This window comes from Thunnus maccoyii, chromosome 7, assembly GCF_910596095.1.
Source record: "Thunnus maccoyii chromosome 7, fThuMac1.1, whole genome shotgun sequence".
Classification (NCBI taxonomy): Eukaryota; Metazoa; Chordata; class Actinopteri; order Scombriformes; family Scombridae; genus Thunnus; species Thunnus maccoyii.
Genome location: NC_056539.1, coordinates 5,048,424 through 5,069,882, shown reverse-complemented (window position 1 = coordinate 5,069,882; position 21,459 = coordinate 5,048,424). Strand labels below are relative to the sequence as shown.

Genomic DNA, 21,459 nt, shown 5'->3' with positions numbered 1-21,459 from the left:
GCTTCAAATTTGACAATGCTGAGCTGTGTAAACACCACTTAAATGTGAAAAAAACAAAACTGACACTATTTTAAAATGACTGTAAGACAATTTATTTCAAAATTTTAAGTCAAATTCAAATTACTTTGAATATTTATAGAATTTTTACTTTCCTGAAGTTCATTGTTTTAATGTTTTAGAGTTTGTTGTCTAAATACTCATTTATATGCATTTATCACACAACCAAGTAGTCCATTAAACACATCTTTTATTGAAAAAGTGTAAAGAGTACAGTTCCAAAATACAAGCTGTTCATAATCCCATAAATGTGGACATACTGCCATCTAGTGGGTCAAATGCTAAGGCTCAGATGTGGTATAAACAATGAAAATATGTATACTAATGGATGAAAAAATATGAAGATTTTAGGTTTGACATCATTTTTCAGAACATACAGTAGAGAGAACAGAGTTAACAACTTCTTAGAAGTTGATGTGCTCCGTGTAAGTAACATGGCATACAAAGGTGACATGTATGTATGTTAGTGAGTCTGAAATGTTACAAATGCTGGGTGAAGAACTAAGAAGAAAGGAGCTCATCGGTTGTACGGATGCATTGAACCAGACGCAGACTTGATGTTGGTTTTGATGCTGCTTGGCATTTTACCTGAGTAACAAAAACAGGGAGAGAAAGAAAAAAATACTATAAATACATATAAACAAACATAACCTTCTCAGCTTCTCAGGCTCATAAAAGTCATTATCAACCACAGAACATTTTGCAGACAGAGTGAACCGTCACGGTACAAATGAAGACTAATAAAATCTAGATCTTCATTTTTTGTAAAACATGTTTTACAGACAGACATGTGACTGGCATGCATTGTGCAGTGATCACCTGATTATGCACAGGTGTGGCTAATATCTAAATATTGTAATAGCACTTGTGCGAGACTTAGGAAGCTATTATACGCAATTACAAAGTTGTGCCCTCTGATTACTGAACTATCAAATTAATTAACTCCCTCAAATGAATAGCAGTATTGTATCAGTTTCCATTAACACTTTGTCCCTCCATGTGTTTTACTGTTAAGATGCCCATAAAAATCCTGAACTCCTCCCCTTGCATCAATATAGTTGAGTTATCACATCTATGTTATGTGTCCTTGTCCCTCAACACTGTGTCATATTGTTTTGATGCTACTATACGCTGGATGATGTTTCAGAACTTCGGTAATGGAAGAAGTACTCAGATCCTTTACTTAGTAAAAGTACCAATTCAACTATGTAAAAATACTCCATTACAAGTAAAAGTTCTGCATGAAGAATCCTACTTAAGTATTAAGTAAAAGTACATAAGTATTATCAGCTTAATGTAAAAATAGCACAAAATGTAAGGAAATTTGTGTTGAAGAATGGGATGCCATCCCACAGCAGTGTGTGACCAGGCTGGTGACCAGCATGAGGAGGAGGTGCCAGGCTGTTGTGGCTGTGTATGGTTCTTCCACATGCTACTGAGGCTCCTGTTTGTTAAATGAATAAATTGTTAAATTGCCAATATGTCATGTTTCTTCAAACTTCAATCATCCAATCCACCAAACAAGAGTCAATGGCAGAATAAACAGTTTGGCACTGGCAGAGAAGATTTGGCAAATTTTTCATGGGCGCAACCCACATACTCAGCTCTGCTGCTCATCCCACAAATGCAGGTTCCTTTAAAATGTGGCACCATTTAAAAAGAGAAATAAACAGGCTTTCCAACGGTATAAGATTTATTGCCAAGAAGCATTGTTACAACAAAGAAATAATCTACCAAACACAAATTTCCTTACTTTTTGTGCTAAGTTTAGTAAAAGTATTGCAGTAAAAGTAGTGGTTTGGTCCCTCTGACTAATATATTATTATATATGACACCATTAGATTATTAATACTAAAGCATCAGTGTTAGAGCAGCATGTTACTGTTGTAGCTGCTGGCGGTGGAGCTAGTTTCAACTACTTTATATAAAGTTAGTTCAGTACAGTTGTTCCAAACCTAGGGGTCGGGCCCCTCCAAAGTAGCATCAAATGGACATAATCAAGTAAAGAACATCAAAATTGTTCTTAAGTACAGTACCTGAGTGTAGAACTGTGTTGCTCAACTGTGGCTGCTACCATGCATGTAATGTGTAATGTAGTGTAAAAAAAAAAAAAGTTGTCAGGTGAACTACTAACCCAGATCTCCAGGCCTCCTACCTGGCTGTCCTTGCTGCTGTGGAGCCACAGGTCCTCCCATACCTGCTTGCTGGCTTGAACCACCACCAATGGTGACTTGCTGTAAGGTGGGACCTCCACTCATCATGGGCCCTTGTCCTGGGTGTCCTGGGGCCACCTGCCCTGGGGGTCTACATTTGGAAAGCCCCTTTCCAAATGCAACCGCTCCAACCAGTGCGTTTGTGTCGGCCGGGTTAAAAGATGGTTTGTTCTGGCGTATTGCTGAAAAGACCAAATCATGCACAGTTCAGTTTACAATTCAAGATGAATGACGTGCTCAGTGAAACCATGTACATACCTGCACTTTCTGCATCTCTGTCCTCACGAGGATTGTTTAGCTTCTCCAGCAGACTAGTACACAACTTATTCAACGTCTGGATCTGTTTCTGTTGGTAAAAAATGTCACCTGATAATTTTAATAATGCAAAATACACAAGTGAGATTTCTACGTTTTTGAACAGTAAAATTGCTTCATGTTCTATCAAGAGTAAGACAGCATCAATCCAGTCAGTCTGTATGATAACTAACGTACCTGCGCCACCTCTGGGCCTATACGTGTGGCCTCTGCACTCAGCTGTTTCTCCTGCTCCTCCACCTCTGGATCAGGCTTGGTTCGCAAGTAGTCCGGCACAATCTCGTGGCTGAACACCGGGACACGCTGCTCTGTGAGTTTCTAACAGACAATAAGCAGATGTGATGAATGGCCAGGTCAGAAAGACAGACACTTAAGTGGCTTTAAGAGTGAAAGATACTCACTGCTAAATCCTCATCCCGGTCTGGAGACAGAAGCAGGGGTATGATGACCTGGTTGCGAAAGGATGGTGTCTTCTCATTCTTGAGAAGTTTATTGATAGTGTTCAGCTGACCAGATAAAAGAGCAAAGTTGTCCAAAACCTGGGGCCTGAGTGACGAAAACACACACCACAGCATCTGAGAATGAAAATTTATCTGCCAAAAACCTCTTAGAAATTAAAATCTGTACATTTTAATGACAAATGATGACAGTTCCTCATTGTTTTTATGCAGTAAAACATGTCATTGACTAACCAGGTAATGCTGATGTTAAGTGGATAGTTTCAACACCCTCCATCATAGCGATAGATATCATATTAATTTTAAAACATTACAGATTTCGGTTTCCACAACAATCCACTACATATTATGATAAAGATATTTTTTCATTAATATCACACAATGACAACTCAGTCTTGATTTTAGAGTTTGGCTAGAGAGTGAGACAGAGACTGACTGGCGTGATTATCTTTGCAAACTGTGACTGGTGTATGGTCACAATTTTGGAAGCCAAACATTCTAATACAACTCATTTTGCACGATCATCTCCAATAAAGACGTCTAAAGCATCAGTCACACAAAGTCTTCATGCACACAACCCAGTTATTTCTAGCTTATGGAGACTTTTGACTATGTTTTTACTTGGACACAGACTCTACTGTTGAAAGTCAGTTAAATTGCAATATGTAAAATGTACTTTTCAATAGATTGTTTGATTAGTCAATTAATTGATTAACTACTGAATGAATCAGCAACTATTTTGATTTGGTTTCATCGTTTTGAGTCATTTTTCAAGAAAAAAAATCTCCAATTCCAGTGACTCAAATGTAAATATATTCTGGTTTATTTAGTCTTCTATATATTTTACTAAATATCTTTGGGTTGTGGACAAACCAGGACATTCAAGGATGTTCCCTTGGGCTTTGGGAAACAGTGATCAACATTTTTCACCATTTTCTTAAATTTCAACACTTTCAACATGCGTGTTGTGTGTGAAGTTGTTCACTTCATTGTTTTTGTGCAATTAAGTTGCACATACAACTTCACACATACAACACCTGATGCTGAGGCATTTAAGGCTGAAAATGATGAAGTGACAACTTCAAATGTCTACATTTAAGTAAACAGAATTTAGTCATATTAATATTCCAATTCTTTGCTTTGCATGAAAAAACAAACAAATGTGATATTACGTGTTTGGTGGTCAACCATCTATTTAATCATCTATAATATAATAATCATCTATACTAATAATGATGACATTAAAAGTGTAAAATAGGTAGTCGTTGTTACCCCATTATAAGTAAAGCAGACGCTTTACTTACCATGTTAATCGCTCGTATTCATTTTCCAACTTATAAATGAAACTGTGAAGAGCGTTTTTGACGTGTGCCACTCGAGAAGCGAGCGACTCCACCGACGCTTCTAACTGCTTCTCTTCTCGCTGCTGAAGGAGGAAAAAAGACAAGTCAGTCTAATATCTAAATACACTCACATCACAGTGCATCATAGCGACAGTCCGTGCGACTCTACAGTGATGGTAGATATGCTAACTTAGCTGAACGCTAACTACCTAATGTAGCAAACTAACTACTGCTAGTTCTAATGACAAATAAACCACAAGCACCGAATACAAACAAGACTCCAACGAATACTATGATAAAGAACTATGTGGTCTTTCGCAGTATATTGGACTAAAATGACATTACCTGCATTGTTGAACGGACGCTACAAGACAACGATGGAATACTCAAAACAGTGAGCAGAAACACTTCCGGTTCATCGCTGTCAAAATAAATGCTTGTGTTTGGATTTTTTTTCGAACTTTACTTAAAAAACATTTAAATACACAAACAGTGCAGATATGCTCAACAGAATAAAGAAACAAGAATACGAGTTTAAATAAAGAATAATGATAATTTAAAAAGAAGGAGTTTCAGGTTATGATAAAAAGATTATAAAATAGAAATAGAAAATAGTGTTACCATTAAATACTGATATAAAAATTACACAAAATCAAACAAATTTGAGATAATTTTGAACTTTATTAATGTCATCGATTTAACAAAGGCAAAAACTCATACTTTTCAGTAAAATTATATGTTTGTGTCCTGTTGTTCAACATGTCACCTAAACACTTTCAGTAAAGATTCAACTGTGAGCTTTGTGTGTTAGCCACAGAAATAATATGTGTGTGAATGTGTTTTTGTGTATACAGACAGGTATCAAATTAAAGGAAAAACTGGTCCAGGTCTGAATGCTTGACCCCTACAGTGAGGGGGTCTGGTGGCTCTGTTATGATTTGGGGGGCATTTTGCTGGCATGGTTTGGGTCCACTGTCCTGAGTGATCACCTTTATCCTATGATGAAACATTTTTACCTTGATGGGAGTTGTTTCTTCCAGGATGACTGTAGTGGAAATTTAAGATGAATTCACAGAGAGCAAGTTGTCTTTCAGAGTTTTATTGCAATATCCAGAATACATATTTTCAAGTCCAGATCTCCCAGTTTGCTAGGCTGAAGAGATATTGAATGAAGTTCAGTGTTGGTGCTTGCATATACAGCCACATGCATCACAATCATCCCATATTCATCACCCTAACAGTTATTTTTAATTAATTCACCGTATCTCTAGGGAGTTTCTTTTGGTCTCTGCTTAGAATTAAGACTTGAAGGCTAAATCCTTATCTGCCTTTCCTCCCTGGACATTCCATTCCATTTCAATGACAATGCCCACATTCAAAGGGCACGAGGGGTCACTGAATGGTTTGATGAATATGAAAATGATGTGAATCATATGCTATGACCTTCACAGTCACCAGATCTCAACCTATTTGAACACGTATGGGAGATTTTGAATCGATGTGTTGGACAGCGTTCTCCACCACCACCATCATCATCTTTTGGATGAATGGTGTTCATTCCTCCAGTAGAGTTCAGAGACTGTAGAATCAATGCCAAGGTGTATTGATGCTGTTCTGGTGGCCCAACACCTTACTAAGACACTCTATGTTGGCTTTTCCTTTAATTTGCCACCCGTCTGTATGTATAGCATGTTTGTGTGTGGCTTAAACTTAACATCAATCAACAATTAGGTATTTATTCATCAACATTGTAATACTTGTAACAGTGATCAAACATTAACATGAACAGGGTCTCTAGTCTCTAGAATATCGGAAAATATTTTTGGGAGTAAATTGAACCATTGACTCAACTTGCCCCAATGTCACTGACACGTTTTACCCCACAACCTCTATTTTGACAAAACTGTTTCACACAGTGGTTCAGATCCACAGTTATGTTACGTTTATGACTTTGTTTTGTTGCTTACACTGACTTAAATTAACATGTCATAATGTCTAAAACTTATCTTTTTTAATTAAGATACAAGACTGATAACTTTAATAACATGATGAAATCACTTGGCATGACAAAAATCTTTTTTTTTTGCTCTGTTTTGCTGACCACTCTCTCCATGTGCTTGAGTCTGAGATGGATTGATTAATGTGAACTATACTTTCTTAATTTGTGATCACATGATTACTTTTGTTTATGGTTACCAAGATAAAGGGGGTGGCTCATTTTACCCACTGGCTCTATTTACCCCATTCTCCCCTATATTTATCATGTTTGAAGTGTAATGACATTTTTACAGTCAATTTTAATATTATGATTAGTTTTACACAATATATAATCTTCCATTTGAGTCCATTTGTTGGATATCTACTGTGTAAAATTTGGATGTGTACGTCTTTAATCTTATTGGTAATACAGCACTTATGTGGTGATGCCCTCTTTTATATTCTTTGTAAAAGCTTTTTGACATGTTTGATATATACTTTTATTTATTTTAGCCTTTTCATTTTATTGTCTCTACTTTCTTTTTATCTGCCTTGTCTGTTTTTTGGGGGGTTTTTTTGTAAAGCACTTTGTAACATTATTGAGAAAATGCTATATAAATAAAGTTTATTATTATTGTCATCTGGACAGAACTCTGGTTGTCCACACTGTCTTTTAACTACAACATGCTGCAGTGTCCCATACCTGTCAGTTTAACAGTAATTATTATTTAAAGATCCCCTCCACGCAAAAATATTCTGCTTGGAACAATAATGTATCTCTGATATGATTTTTCCACAAATAAGTATAATTACCATGTAAAATTCCTTAAAATGGCATCTACTCCTTCTTCCTCATTAAAAATTGAATATGCAAATATTTTTTCATTTCAAAAGTTGAACTTGAAATAAGATTTTCAGTGAGCACACTGAAACTTCCCACTTTAAGCATTCTACACTGTGAAGCTCAAACATCCAACTGTAGGAACAAGAAAAACATATTTTTGAGTGACAGGGGACTATATAGAACCTACAACAGGCATATTTTATATTAAACATCCACACTGAAGATGATTCATTTCAAGAACACACATTTAAAAATTTCTACACTTCAGAGAAAGCAATTGGTGCTTGAGTGACTGCACACACTTGTAAACTGGACTATCAAGTAATAAAACAAAGCGGTGTTAAAAACAAATGAGGTCTCATAAATGATTAAGCAAGAATTGCTCAATAGTGATAAGCTGAGCAAACTAGTGTACTTGTAATACAACAGGTGTATTACAGTAGTTGAGGGTGTAAATGTGGTATCACATTAAGATGTCACATATCTGAGTCAGTATTTGTACTGGCAAATATGAAGAATATTGGATGTTCCATATCTGTAAAATAAATAAATAAATAAAATCTATATCATTCATCCTTAGTTCTATTTTGTCTCCTTGTCATTTCCTCTCCTCTCCCCTGAAGCAGCAAGTAACCAGGAACAAAGAGTTTGTATCTGAATGGAATTTATTTTGTTACAAAAAGGTAGTAGCTGTCCAACAGAATTTCACTGAAATTCACAGTATCTGACACCAGCTGTCTTTCTTCTAATGCCGTTTCCTTCTCAGTTTCTACTTAAGGCAGGTTTTTTTATTTGATTAGCAGCGCACTGATTTACTTGCTCAATGCTAAAGCAGGTTAACTTGTTAGCTAATGAAAATTAAGACTGTGAACAGGTAAGAAGCTATAATAGTCCACATATTCAGTTCTTACATGTGATTTTTTCAGGCATGTTTCTCTAAGTACACAGGTAAAATACAAACAGTGCAAAAGAGGAGAGTGCTATAGGTCCTCATGTCTGGTGTAGTGATCATGACTAAAGGGTGAAGAGTTTTATTAAATTTCTGGTCACAGCAGTGTAAACTTGGTGAGGAGTTTCAGAAGAGGCTCTCGACATCGCCCATTTCTACGACCACAGTCTTCAGCTGGGAGTAGTACTCGATTGTCACCTGGCCGTTCTCTCTGCCAAAGCCTGGCAAAGCACAGTAGACATCATAGATGATTCACCCTACTGACATTCACTGAGATTAATTCAGGTCACCTACTGCAATAACATGTAATACTATGATCACATGCTTCTACATTGAAGACACTTTGCGTCTACATTGACAGAAGTGGTAATTCTGACCATTTTAACTTTACAACATCCTACCTGACATCTTGTATCCGCCAAATGGCACTTCCACAGGGCTAACGTTGTAGTTGTTGATGAAGCAGGTTCCTGCCTCCAGGTTCTCAGCCACACGATGGGCTCGTGAAATGTCCCTGCAGGCAGGGGAAAAAGGACAGATTTTGGGATTTTCAGCACAAAAATAACACTCAGTCGTCTAAATACAACTTGACCACGCAGGTAAAAATGCTGCCTCATCTGCCATCCAGATGCAAAGACTATTATTGTGTGATTGCTAAAAGCTCTTTATTCTTATTCCGTCTTCTGTACGTTTTTTGCTGCGTTTCAACTGCTGCATACTTTGTGCTATAAAAACCATTCAAACATCAATCTGTGCAACTCATTCAGCGGATGTGTGATTGTATTTTTCTGAAATGTAACATGTTTCAGTGATTTTATATAATTTTTTAAAACATTAAAATTTATAATGGCAGTCTATGGGACGAACCATCCAACCAAGTTGGAACCTTGGTCACTTTGACACTCAACTGCTTGGACGTCCCTTATCATACAGACGCCATTCAAACTTTAAAATGTTCACAAAACTTTGAACTTTCAAAGTTATCAGATTGTTTAGTGATATCTTTTATAATTTTTCAGCAATTTAAGCCAACAGTCAGAGGTTTTTCAGACTTTGTCAGGTCTCACCAGTGTGTCATGTGATCAGGCACAGTGGAGAGCACAGGTATTTTTAGACTAGAATTTTTTTTCTGAACAGCTATCACTTCCACAATTTTAACTCCTCAAGCACATATCTTGTCTCAGTATGTTGCCACAAGCCTCTTCTCTCTCACAATGTAAATACATTTCACATGGGACTTATAGTTTTTGAGATCTGAACCTTAATTGATAGAGAGTCGCTGTCATGTTCTCATTGACTGCAATACAGTCTGCAGGATGTGTGTCTCCTCTCACTCCAGTTTCTTAAACTTACAGATTCTCTCTTCCTTCAAACACTTTTTACACATATCATTCATTCTCATGTTAAACTAGTCTTGCTTTCACTAATGATGTACTAATCTCTGGGCTCCAAGCTCTAGTTTGAGACAAATACATTTTCATCATCAAAATGGAGATTTTTTCTCTCATTACTGGGAATATCTGTTGGCTCAGTGGTTTAGAACACTGCTCTCATGATCAGCTACCCTTTAGATGACAAGGTTGTGTGTTCAGTACCTGCTCACTGCAGTGCTCCTCATAATATTTCTCTCATGTACAAAGTTGCCTCACATCTTTATCCTATACCATAATTCAATTCCACTCTAGCTTACCTTAACATTACTACCTAAAATGTGGACTGATATGCTTGTTAAAGACATCTCCTGTGCTACGTGGCATGTCTGAGTAGTCCAGTGGTTTAAGCTCATGTCATTTCTGAACTCCTTTTAGATCCAAAGGTTGTGAGTTTGAGCCCTGATTAGGGCAGAACTCAGTAGAGATGAAGGAGTCCAGGTGATGTCAATCTGCTTGATGAGCTGAGCTGCTTTTTTGTCAATTTCATGCAAGTGACAGGCTAAACACCAGAATCTGGCCTGACATTACTGTGTGACATGTTAGCTCAGTGCATAGCATGTCTGTCTTACAAACATCCATTGCTGATTTTAATCTTGGTAGATTTTTCAATAGTGTTCAGCTTCCAGTTATGCTATCTAAATTCGCTTTCAGTAATCACACACAATTTCTACAGAAACTGCATTTTCTAGTTGTACAATGAGTTCCACGTTAGTTGTGAAAGTTTTATTGGCCATGTGGTGGAAACCCAGGGTCACTGCCAATGGAATGAAATAACCTCCTTATCGTCAAGTGTAAACCATCAGCATTGTTTATCAGCAGTTGCAACAGACTTCTGAATAATGACAAACAAAGATGTGCGTGTGTGTGTGTGTGTGTGTGTGCGTGCGTGCGCGCGCAAGCTTTCCTCAGCTGACCTGGTGAAGACTCCAGAGGCCAGTCCAAAAGTGGTATTGTTAGCCCGCCGGAGAACTTCCTCCTCTGTGTCGAAAGGCAAGACAGACATGACTGGGCCAAAAATCTCCTCCTTCACACAGGTCATGTCATCTCTGCAGTTGTCTGTGCCGGGGGAGAGAGAGCTGGGTGTAACATACATACAAGGACACAACACATGCAGATGGAATAATCTCTGAAGCTGTATCATCAGTAGCTGGCGGGGGCACTAAAAAAAAGACATATATTGGAGAATATACAAACAGATATACCAAGTACGCAGGGTGCCATGAAATAGCCTCCTTTCAGTTTGGGATCACTGGGTACAAAAGGCTCCCCTCCACAAAGCACCTTGGCTCCCTGGAGAAACAAACATATTAGTAAAATATCCATGAGAACTAAAAACTGAAAACAATTTAAATTGCTTTATAGCTGGGTGAGTATTCTTGAGGTGCTATCACAGCTGATTAATTCCCTGATAAAGGCTTCTCCATGATTGCTCAATTCATCTGTAGGAATTGTGACAACTTTGTCTAATCTAATGATCAAAGTAATAATGCTTTCATCATTTTTACGTACCTCTTTCTTGGCTTGACTGACAAATCCCAGCACCTTCTCCAGCTGTGGCTTACTGATCAGTGCCCCCATCCGAGTGCCATCCAGCAGGGGGTCACCCAAAGGGATGGCCTGGGTCCTCTTGACCACCTCTGCCAGGAACTGCGGCATGATCTCTCTTTGAACATACACTCTGGTCCCATTGCAGCAAACCTTTACAAAAGCAGATTGATTTTTGTTTAACCTGTGGGGTGAAGTGCATCGAATAGAATAAGTAAATGATACAACAGGTTAAAAAAAAAACAAAACCCTGTAAACTCACTTGTCCCTGTGTGAGGAAGTTTGCCATGAGTGCTCCCTTCACTGCGTTCTCCAGGTCACAGTCTTTGAAGATGATGAGGGGAGATTTCCCTCCAAGCTCCAGAGTCACCTGCTTCACCCCCTTTGAAGACATTTCCATGACCTGAGTACAAGGAGAACACAGTGTATTAGTGTTTTTTAAATACAAAGCACATATAATCTACACTGCTGATCCACATTTTCCTCATACTATGATTTGTTCATGACTGTAGGCATCCAAGTCATTTCACCATGGTATAAAGATACTGCAATATCTTGAAAGTTTTAAGTAATCAATCATAATGACCACTAAATCTGTTCCAGTTGTGATCAACGTTATATTGTTGTTACAGTGCAAACATTCCCAATCAAGCTAAACTTGCATCTAACACAATATAATGGGATTCTGGCAATATACTACTTGTCTACTTATAAAAGTAGACATGATGTTCACACTGCTTTGTTCTTTTCTGTTAAATTTCACAGAACTATGTTATATTTGTTATATTCTGTCAGTGTACCTTTTTGCCTGTCGGCACGCTGCCAGTGAACGAGACTTTGGCGACCATCGGGTGATGGCAGAGCAAGGTGCCAGTCTCTGCTCCACCTTGCACCACACAGAAGAGCCCGTCAGGTACTCCTGCCTCTTTGTAGATCTCAGCCAGTATGACGGCAGTCACAGGAGTCATTGGAGAAGGCTTGAATACCATAGCATTACCTAAAGAAACAAAAAACAAATTTAAAAAACACTGCAGGTTACGGTCCACACGGCAGGATTCTTAAACACAAGAGACACATGATGCTGGACACTCAAGCAGAAAAAATGGCCTCAAACCTTACAACAATGTGTTAGAAACACTGTTACAAACTCACCACATGCCAGAGCAGGAGCAGACTTCCATGATGCTATCTGGAAGGGGTAATTCCAGGCACCGATTCCCACACACACACCAAGGGCCTCCCTCCTGGTGTAAGCAAATGATCCACCGGGAAGCTGGACATGCTGGCCTGAAGAAAATACAAACACAACACAACAGTAAGTTCAATTTTGGAGCAAATATAACAGAGTATAAAGGATCTAATGGTACAGATGAAGTTTAGGTGAAGATGGATCATGCTCATTTGACAAAAACTAGAGCGTTGGTGCACCCACCTGCAAGTGTACCAGCCATGCCAGCATAGTATTCAATGCACTGCCAGGCAATATCAATGTCCACCAGTGCTTCAGTGATGGTCTTGCCATTGTTGATCACTTCCAGCTTTGCAATCTTTTCCCTTCGTTCCTATTTTTTTTTGGAATAACAAAGAAATTTGTAAATGCAAAATTTTGGCTGAACTATTTGAAATGACACCTTGTGGAAATGCAGTGTTATTTCATGTGTACAGCTTTAGGATTATGCAATGACAAATTAGGGTTGGAATCCTCACCAGCATGACATAAAAAAGGAGGTGACACAGCCATACAAAAGGTCTATTTTTTACAAATGTAGGCCAGTAGAGGAGGGAGGGGGCAAAGTTTGTGTTTTTAATGAATAACTAGTCTTATTGCATGCTGGCAACAGTCAGCCTCAATTTATGTTGCGCAACACTGAAATCTGAATGGCCAGTCTCTCATTCTGCATGTGAGAATGACTCAACAGTTTGACCGTCTCACCCTGATTATGCGGGCGGCTTCTAGCATCACCCGAGCTCTCTCCATGCCTGCCATCTTGCTCCATTTCAGATAGGCAGCATGGGCACTCTTAATGGCCTCATCCACCTCCTCCTGCCCACAGGGTACCATCTGACACAAGACCCGGCCTGCAGAAACAAGCATATTAACAGTCTGGGAACGCTCAAAAAACAAACATAAGAATGAGAGAATTCAGTGAAATATTTATTTATTTATCTATTGATGTTAAGAGCAATTTAACAAAAGCAACAGGAAAAAGTTTTTCTTCATCATTCAGTTTTTCCTTTTGAATTAGGTTGGTTACTCCACTCTTGCCCGTAGGGAAAATGGGAGGGTCCCAGTTATATAACAGGGTGTCCTCATAGTGACGATATATTTATCCCCAAATGTCTTTATTAAGCCTTCGGCTTATTAAAATCAGCATTAAATGAGAAACCAGACTTTATTGTGCTGTATTTACCAGTCGCAGGTTCAAACACGGGCTCTGCGTTTTTCTCCTGTCTGGGTTTCACTCGTTTTCCAGCCCAGAAGTTCAGAGGCTCAGTGACCTGCACAGTCCCTGTCGAGGCTCCGGGCATGATGTCGAGGATTGACTGGGCCATTGTGAGAGGACCTGCAACAGTTACAGCAAAATTACTTACATACACATATTGTGCAGAATATTTAGGACAACATGCAAATTCACGCTGTATATCTTTATGCTTTAACTGTTAGCTCAGCTAAGCACTTAAGCTAACAGGAGTTAGACGTTAATGACAATGACACAGAGAAAGTGTGATGTGGACTCACCGTTAGCGCTTCCGTACACGAACTAGACGTTCACTCGACACCGGTACACATATGAACATTAATCCCCTTCAGCAGACAGTACACGCCTCTATCGTCCAACATGGAGTACTGCCTCTGGGTAGTCTCATTTCTGTTTGTCTTGTCCCCTGGGTGCGTCTCATTTCTGTTTATTGTATCCTCTGGGTGCGTCTCATTTCTGTTTATTTTATATTGGGTTGCAGCTCGTCCTGTCCCGATAGAGAACGTGTTACTTTTTACTTTCCCAAGTTAGTTGAGAGGACCCATGTGTAGTTGTCTCAACATAGACAAGTTATAATAAGTAAGTTAATAATATACAGAAAAATAAATAAATATAAATAAAGGAAGGAAGGAAAAATTATTCAAGGATATTGAATTTTGCCATGAAATTAGCTATCATTTCTGCTTTAGTGGTAAAAAAAAAAAAAAAAAAAAAAAAGATTATTCATTTATTTATTATTTATATTATTAGGATTTATTTGAAATAGCACTAAAAAAAATCCTGTTGTACTAAATCAAATCCTCTAAAGCCACCTCAAAAGCATGTTCTCCACAAAACAGTCTATTGTCTTGAAAAATCCTTAGTGACTGGCATGATAAAATTTATGTTTTCATTTAAAGTTTTACACTTCTTTATTTTATTATTGGTCAAATCATCTGTTTTGTAAGAGTCATATATTTTTCCAACAAAGTGATGAAGCTGTTCCAGTAAAAATACACAAAACATACGGGATAGACAGTTGTTTCTGCTGGAAGAGGGCCTAGACTGCTCTATTTAACACTGAAATTAGTCTTAAAGGACAAGTTCACTGTTTTTCAAGTCTGTCTTAAAACAATAGTCAGGTGAACACTGAAATATGTTTGCTGTAATCATTCCTGTTTATCTGAAGCTAATATGAAGCTTCAGTCATCCAAATGAGTCAAATCAAGTAGATATCTTTCAACATTACAGTCTTTTTAGTGCCAAAGTTCCTCTTTTTGTTACTATCCTTCCACCGCAGCTCAACAGGGAAACACTGTAAATGTGGCAGATATCCACTTGATATGACTAACTCAGAATGCTGAAGTCTCATAAAAGCTTCAGATCATCTTTTAAACGCATTTTTACACAAAATGATTGTGTGTCCTCCATCACTTACATTGAAAGCACATTTGAAGGAGATCTTTTAATAGCCAGTATGAACAGGAGGAATGATTACAGCAAAGAAAACCTCTTTCACTGTTCATATGGACACCTGTTTTAAGACATGCTTGAAAAATTGTGAAGAGCACAATAATTAAAGAGAGAACAAGCTTTTTTCCATAAATAATAAAATGAGTGATGACTGAATTTCATTTAACTGTTTCAGTTTCAGGGTCCTGGTATTGTGCATGCTGGCTCATTGGGGCTATTAGAATAGAATGAGCTGTTGTTAATGTTATTAGTAACACCTGTTTTTTTCCTACCATCACAAGTGTTTGTTGTGAAATGAAACCCAGGGTTTGAAACCCAATAAAAGGTGACCTGTAGAGTTCTTGACAACTAGCAGCACTCTGGAGCAATGTTTTTAGATTTGGGTTGTGGTTTTGTTTCTTGTCCTGCACTCCTTCCAGTCAATGGTTCCACCCTATTACATTCATCAACAGGTGGCAGTAACGCACCAAGAAGCGCAGCAATTCAACAGGAAAGGCAGGGAAGAATACTGCTAGCTAGTGACCATGGATGTAAATAATGCAGGTTTCAAAATTTTAAGACAAATTGCTAAATGAAAATGTTTGGAGGAAGAACACACATTGAACACATTTGTTAAAGCTCAAGGATACACAGTGTGTTTTGGTGAGTAACACTGAATGTAAACAGAAACTTTGTTGACAGAAAAACTCCACAGGGCACCTTTAAGGTACCTCTGGCTTTTCTGTGTTTGCAAGTGGGAAGCCTGTGAAAGTTCTCAACCGTGTTGCTGCACTAGTGACTCCAACTGTTTGGTCAGGATGCTTGAATAATGGAGGGTGGAAATGGGGGATAATTCCATGCCATGGAGGTCTCACAAGGGTGTGAACACTTTAGCTGATAATGACACGAGAAGGCAGAGAAATAAAAGAGAAATCATCAGAAAAAAAATCAGAAATTAAAAAAACACTACTTAAACATGATCATAAAACTTTATTAATTTGCAAGAAGTGAAAGACAATGATATACAATAATACTGACAAATGGATCAGATGTTTATTGTGCCAATTAATAATTAAAATTCCAAAAACAACATATGGTTGCACAGAATACAAGGTAGACATTTGTATCCTTTGGTAATCAATATAATTAAGAACAACTTTTCTTCTAATTTCTACATAAGACAATCTGAAAGTTAAATAAACAACACGTGTATTAGAAGTCAAACAGAGGGTAGTGATACAGTAGCTACAATAGAGAATATGTTTGCTCCGGCACAGCTTGAAACAGTCGTGTCTGTGGTCTGATGAGGAAGCCATGACTGCACACAGTCGCAGTGATGGAACAGCACTCTTGAACCTGTCCGATGATTAGGAAAACTTAGCTGCTTGGGGGGGAGGTCCCAGGAAGCCTCCAGCCTGTTTTGTTGCAGCTCTGGAAGGCGCAAGACCCAGCATCTTCTGAATGTTCTGGAGAAAAGACAAAGTGCACAAAAACTTCATTCAGAAACAGGAAAACACAAGGAAATAGATTTTCTATCTGAGGTTCATGTGATAAAGGTTTATATAGCACAATAAACTATCGAAATAGAGGTGTAAACACTCATCCATCCCTAACCTTAGGCAAGGCCATCATTACTGTGTAACTGCAAAGCAATGTTTTCTGTTTTTCCCGTTGTACCCAAATTGTATAGTATTGTCTGACTAAAGTGTTTTTTGTTCCAGGCTGTAAACATGTTTATTTCTGCTGTAAAGTTGGGCATTTTAACATGGAGGTCTATGAGGATTGACTCGCTTTTGGAGCCTCAAGTGGCCGTTCAAGGAACTGCAGTTTTTGGCACTTCTGCATTGGCTTCATTTTTCAGCCCCAGAGTTTGCCACTTGGTGGAAACCAGTCTGAGTGGAAGGGGGGGTCAGACGCAAATAAAACATGAGCTCGGCAGATTCATCTGGTTTCCAGGCTACAAATCCCATGAAAAGACAAAACCAACAATGAATTAATCCTACTAACAAATACTGTCTGTGTTTCAAAGCCTGACATAGTACTCTGTGCAATACAGCTATTGCTGTATTGCACAGAGTACATTGCATTATTGTCCAAAAACACATCAGTGAGCCACACTGTTGCACTGGGTAACATGTTCCTTTCTTATGATGAATGGACATTGTAGTTTATTTTGACTCAGTCCCTCACAAACACACACACACATCGTCCTGCTGTCAGAAATACTAACTAGAACACCAAATGTGTATTATACTCTAATTTTTGCTTTAAACTACAGTGCCCAGTTATTTAAGAGTGTTTTGTGCTTTTGTTGTCCATTTTCAAAGATGTAAATCTTCAGTGGGAACCACTGGGCTTGGAGCTGAGTGCCACAACAGTCAGAAAGTATGAAGAGACAGACTAACACATTGACGGTTTGGGGTTTTTCATGGGATTTGTTGACAATGAGAAATATATAGAATAAGGCCAGCCTTATCCCATTGAAGATGCTAGAAATATGATAGTCCTGTCCCAAAGCAGAGAATGGCTGTAATGTACTGGTTTTATTAATGGGAGTTTGATAAGATTATGTATAACTTTCTAATCTGTGCTTTCCACTGGTGGGGCATTCATGCAATTATAACAAATATTGAATATTGTTCAAACAGCTGCTTTATTGTTTGGTCTTCAAAATGTCAACAAAGCTGAAGTCTACAGCTGCACTAGCAGCCTCCTGAGGCTGTAGTGTTCATTACACACCAGAAAACAAATTCGCTGATGATGACAACTTTGCTAAACTGAATTCCTTTGTGGGACAAACAGTGTAAAACTTGGCCTGAGGGTGGCACCAGAGGACAGAACATGTTGCTGCCTGAATCAAATCAGCTGTATGTAGGCTCCCATTGAAAACTAGATGATACATCTCAAAGAATATAATAATATTGCTGCTCAGAGAAAGGCATTGACCCCAACCTGGGTCTACAGTCACTGTGAATGTAGAAGTTACCTGTCTGATGGACATGGTGCAGAGGATGTAGAGGAAGATGAAGGAGCAGTCAGTGTAATCCTCGCCCAGCAGGTTGCGATGAGACAGTCCCTGGATGTAAGACAGCGGCACAAACGGCAATTTGGCCACTACTCTTCCATCAAAACTGAAGAAACAGGAACAGACAGCGGTGAGAGTTTGACTGCACATTTTAAGAGGTGGTCTAGAGAATTTAAATCAGATAATGTTTTCTGTTTACAGAACATAATAATTACTTATTTATTACTTTTGTCATTAGAACACAATATTCCTGTGCACTCAGTGAGCAGCAGTAGCTTACAGTTGTCAACATTTTGACTTTTATCTTATTTTCTTTTTTTAAAAAAATGTCTTTACAAAATATAAATAGTGGTTTAACCTGGTGTAACAATGCGTAACACTTACATGGAGTTGAACATGCCCATCAAAGCTGTGAAGCAGAAGCCGATGGCAAACATGGACTTCATGCGCACCTATAAACAAACAAAGATTACAAACAGTTGTTTAGAATGCAGATTGGATTGAACTAGAACACACATTCATTGTTAATAACGATAATGTACAACTGCAGGTACAACTATTCTCTCATACCAGAAGTCAAAATCACAGACAATGCTGAAATTATAATATATCTCTCACCATGGACAGGTCTCTGTTGTTGTTCTTCAGCTTCTCTTCTTGTCTTTCTGTAATACATGAAGAAGCATAAATCACTTATTTAGAACACCATCGCTGTGAGGAAAGAGGCTATTCATAAAAAAAAAAAACATATGTTGGGGTTTTCCTGTTCAATCTATTAATTTCTGCTAAAACATACATATTTCTTATCATTTAAAAGACTCTTACCAATTTTCTTCTTCTGTTGACGTCCTGCAGATTCTGTGATGGTTTCCTTTTTCTTCTCAACTAATACCAAACAGACAACAGTGAATAAATATTAACAGTCCAGAGGAAATCAATATATTATATAAATACTAATAGTAGCGTTACATAAGGGACAAGTATGATTCACTTACGCTTTTTGCTTTGTTTTTCTACCTCAGCCTTTAGCCTCTTGTACTTTTCGGTACGATACACTAAAACCCAGGTAATTCCTGAGAAGAAAATCGATAAGAGAATTGTTAGTGAAAATGTACTATTTCATGATGATATCACTATAGAAAATACAGAACCTGTCTGGCTTCACTCCTGCCAGTATGGAGTTCAGATCAACTTGATTGACACCAATTATTAACCAGAGAACATTCTGCAGCCTTATTTTATTTATTTGTTGGAGTCAGACAGTGGTGGAAAGAACATTTACTCAAATACTGTACTTGTACTTCACTTGAGTATTTCCATTTGATGCTACTTTATACTTCCACTCCACTACATTTCAGAGGGAAATATTGTACTTTCTACTCGACTACATTTATTTGACAGCTTTAGTTACTTTTCAGATGAAGATTTGACACAATGGATAATATAACAAGCTTTTAAAATACAACACATTGTTAAAGATGAAACCAGTGGTTTCCAACATTTTTGGCTTGTGATGTCTTACAGAAAGCAGTGTGTAGTCGGGGTCACATTTCACATGTCTGAGTTGTTAACAGCTCCACCAAATAGTGATTTTTCCCTCTAAACTTCTCACATAGTTTCATTTCAATAAATGTTCAAATGATCCAATATTTCACCAAAAATTAAAGATTAGAGAAAAAGTCCACAAACTGAAAACAGATTTGTGTATCAGAACTTTGTTTTTTCTTCTTTCCTCTCCCTTTAATCATTTCACGACCCCTCAGATTTATCTGCTGACCCTTTGGAGGGGCCCGACCCCTAGGTTGGGAACTACTGGACTAAACTAGCTAACTGTATATAAAGTAGTGTAAACTAGGTCCACCTCCAGCAGCTACAACAGTAACATGCTGCTCTAACTCTGATGCTTCACTATTAATAATCTAATGATGTCATATATAATAATATATCAGTCAGAGGAACCAAACCACTACTTTTACTGCAATACTTTAACTACATCAAGCTGATAATACTTTAGATTCAACTCTACTGTCACTGAACAAGTACTTAACAAGAAGACGCAGTCTCTCACTTATGTACTTTTACTAGGTAGGATTTTTCATGCAGGACTTTTACTTGTAATGGAGTATTTTTATACTGTATTGGTACTTTTACTTACTTAAAGGATCTGAGTACTTTAAATCAAATTAAATTAAACCCACAAAACAATGAGTAGAATATAAATATCATTAAAAGGGATAATGTGAACATTTTATTTTTCAGCAATAAACATTTGCTATTAGACAGCTGAATTTAAGATGTTGTAGTTTCCAACAGCACTTGCCATGCCAAGAAAGAAGAGGTTGAAAAAAACGTTTACAAAAACACTTTGACAAAAAACAATTTATGGAAGTATTCAGTGAGAACAGGAAAATAAAAGCACACTATCAGAGTCATATCAACCTGTAAGAACAACTTAAGTGCTTGTTTTAGTACACATTTTAATTTGAAGGTATATTCTTAATTTATTTCTATTCTCATAAATTAGGATGGAAGCAGAGGAGTCATTTCATCATTCACATCTCGACTCTCTTGTCGGTTACTGTGACAGTTGATCCGGAAATTATGTTTGTTGCGCTGTCTGCCTCGACACTAACGCACGGCACTTGCGATTAGCTTTGTTGGCTAAATACAGAACTGCAGGACATTGTAAGATCCCAAAATAACTATTTATCAATAGTAATAACGTTGGCAGTCTTATGTCAATCTGTGTTACCCAGAATAATGTGAAAACGTCATGTTTCCCTGAGTTTCTTGGACGACAGTAAGCTGCCTAGATTCACTCACCTTCTGCTAAAAGCGCTGTGCACACGGAGATGAAAACGATCAGAATCGTGTCTGCAAACATAGTACTCATGGCGCTAGTGTGCCGTTTACTGCACGTTTATCAGACCGCAGACAAATATTGTATTTTGTTTGTTAGAAAATATTCCCTGAGCACATTAGGCTTATCTGTGTATTTCAGTTTAATAGAGCTAGGTCAGCACTAGCGGAAAGGTCACGTTTGTAAAGTACGTCCGGTTCAGCGGCGTTTTTCTTCTTCTTCTTTTGGTTTCATCGGTGGTTGGCAAACAGCTTTCCGATGCATTACCGCTACCCACTGATCTGGATTGTGAAATAAAGATATGCCCTTTCTCTAATATTTCTACCAAACAAAGAATTACCCATGGATGTAATTACCATCAAAACAATCTTCTTCTTCTTCTTCTTCTTCTTCTTCTTCTTCTTCTTCTTCTTCTTCTTCTTCAATTCTATGATTCTTTCAGTAAATTATCTAAAGACAAAAAAGCTGTAAAGACATCTCATGTCTTGAAAAACATTGTGGACAACATTGCTAGATGGTTGAAGTTGGT

At 37.9% G+C, this 21,459-nt stretch overlaps 3 protein-coding genes across 4 annotated transcripts; all 3 read right to left on the bottom strand.

Moving 5' to 3' along the window:
• Positions 1-230: 230 nt before the first annotated feature.
• Positions 231-4,831, bottom strand: med8 (mediator complex subunit 8). Of its 2 annotated transcripts, none has more exons than XM_042416978.1 (7): positions 4,732-4,831; positions 4,348-4,469; positions 2,987-3,131; positions 2,763-2,903; positions 2,529-2,616; positions 2,192-2,452; positions 231-645 (listed from the first exon to the last, which is right to left on the bottom strand). In XM_042416978.1, the coding sequence occupies exons 1-7, from the start codon at positions 4,735-4,737 to the stop codon at positions 575-577; spliced, it is 834 nt and encodes a 277-aa protein (XP_042272912.1). In that variant the 5' UTR covers positions 4,738-4,831; the 3' UTR covers positions 231-574. The 2 variants fall into 2 exon arrangements, with proteins under 2 accessions (XP_042272912.1, XP_042272913.1); XM_042416979.1 differs by having other exon boundaries at positions 2,213-2,452.
• Positions 4,832-7,859: 3,028 nt separating this feature from the next.
• aldh9a1a.1 (aldehyde dehydrogenase 9 family, member A1a, tandem duplicate 1) lies at positions 7,860-14,026 on the bottom strand. The gene is made up of 12 exons (XM_042416707.1): positions 13,875-14,026; positions 13,546-13,698; positions 13,068-13,213; positions 12,567-12,696; positions 12,287-12,421; positions 11,935-12,131; positions 11,397-11,537; positions 11,099-11,287; positions 10,792-10,879; positions 10,504-10,645; positions 8,558-8,670; positions 7,860-8,377 (listed from the first exon to the last, which is right to left on the bottom strand). Exons 2-12 carry the CDS (start codon positions 13,685-13,687, stop codon positions 8,283-8,285), a joined length of 1,518 nt encoding a protein of 505 aa, XP_042272641.1. The 5' UTR covers positions 13,688-13,698; positions 13,875-14,026; the 3' UTR covers positions 7,860-8,282.
• Positions 14,027-16,015: 1,989 nt separating this feature from the next.
• tmco1 (transmembrane and coiled-coil domains 1) lies at positions 16,016-21,150 on the bottom strand. Its single transcript, XM_042416917.1, has 7 exons — positions 20,894-21,150; positions 19,066-19,143; positions 18,896-18,955; positions 18,689-18,735; positions 18,455-18,522; positions 18,032-18,176; positions 16,016-16,511 (listed from the first exon to the last, which is right to left on the bottom strand). The coding sequence occupies exons 1-7, from the start codon at positions 20,961-20,963 to the stop codon at positions 16,413-16,415; spliced, it is 567 nt and encodes a 188-aa protein (XP_042272851.1). The 5' UTR covers positions 20,964-21,150; the 3' UTR covers positions 16,016-16,412.
• Positions 21,151-21,459: the final 309 nt, after the last annotated feature.

Bases quoted from the DNA above. Each gene is read 5' to 3' on its own strand.
- aldh9a1a.1 (XM_042416707.1), bottom strand. From the start codon at position 13,687: ATGGCCCAGTCAATCCTCGACATCATGCCCGGAGCCTCGACAGGGACT. The intron at 11,538-11,934 runs GTACACTGACAG...CCTTGTACTCAG, and splicing joins GCGTGCCGACAGGCAAAAAG to GTCATGGAAATGTCTTCAAA. The intron at 8,378-8,557 runs GTAGGATGTTGT...GTGCTTTGCCAG, and splicing joins TGGCGGATACAAGATGTCAG to GCTTTGGCAGAGAGAACGGC.
- med8 (XM_042416978.1), bottom strand. The intron at 3,132-4,347 runs GTAAGTAAAGCG...TTCGTCACTCAG, and splicing joins GAATACGAGCGATTAACATG to GCCCCAGGTTTTGGACAACT. The intron at 2,904-2,986 runs GTGAGTATCTTT...ATTGTCTGTTAG, and splicing joins ACCGGGATGAGGATTTAGCA to AAACTCACAGAGCAGCGTGT.
- tmco1 (XM_042416917.1), bottom strand. From the start codon at position 20,963: ATGAGTACTATGTTTGCAGACACGATTCTGATCGTTTTCATCTCCGTG. The intron at 19,144-20,893 runs GTGAGTGAATCT...TTTTCTTCTCAG, and splicing joins CACAGCGCTTTTAGCAGAAG to GAATTACCTGGGTTTTAGTG. The intron at 18,956-19,065 runs GTAAGTGAATCA...GTTTGGTATTAG, and splicing joins AGAAAAACAAAGCAAAAAGC to TTGAGAAGAAAAAGGAAACC.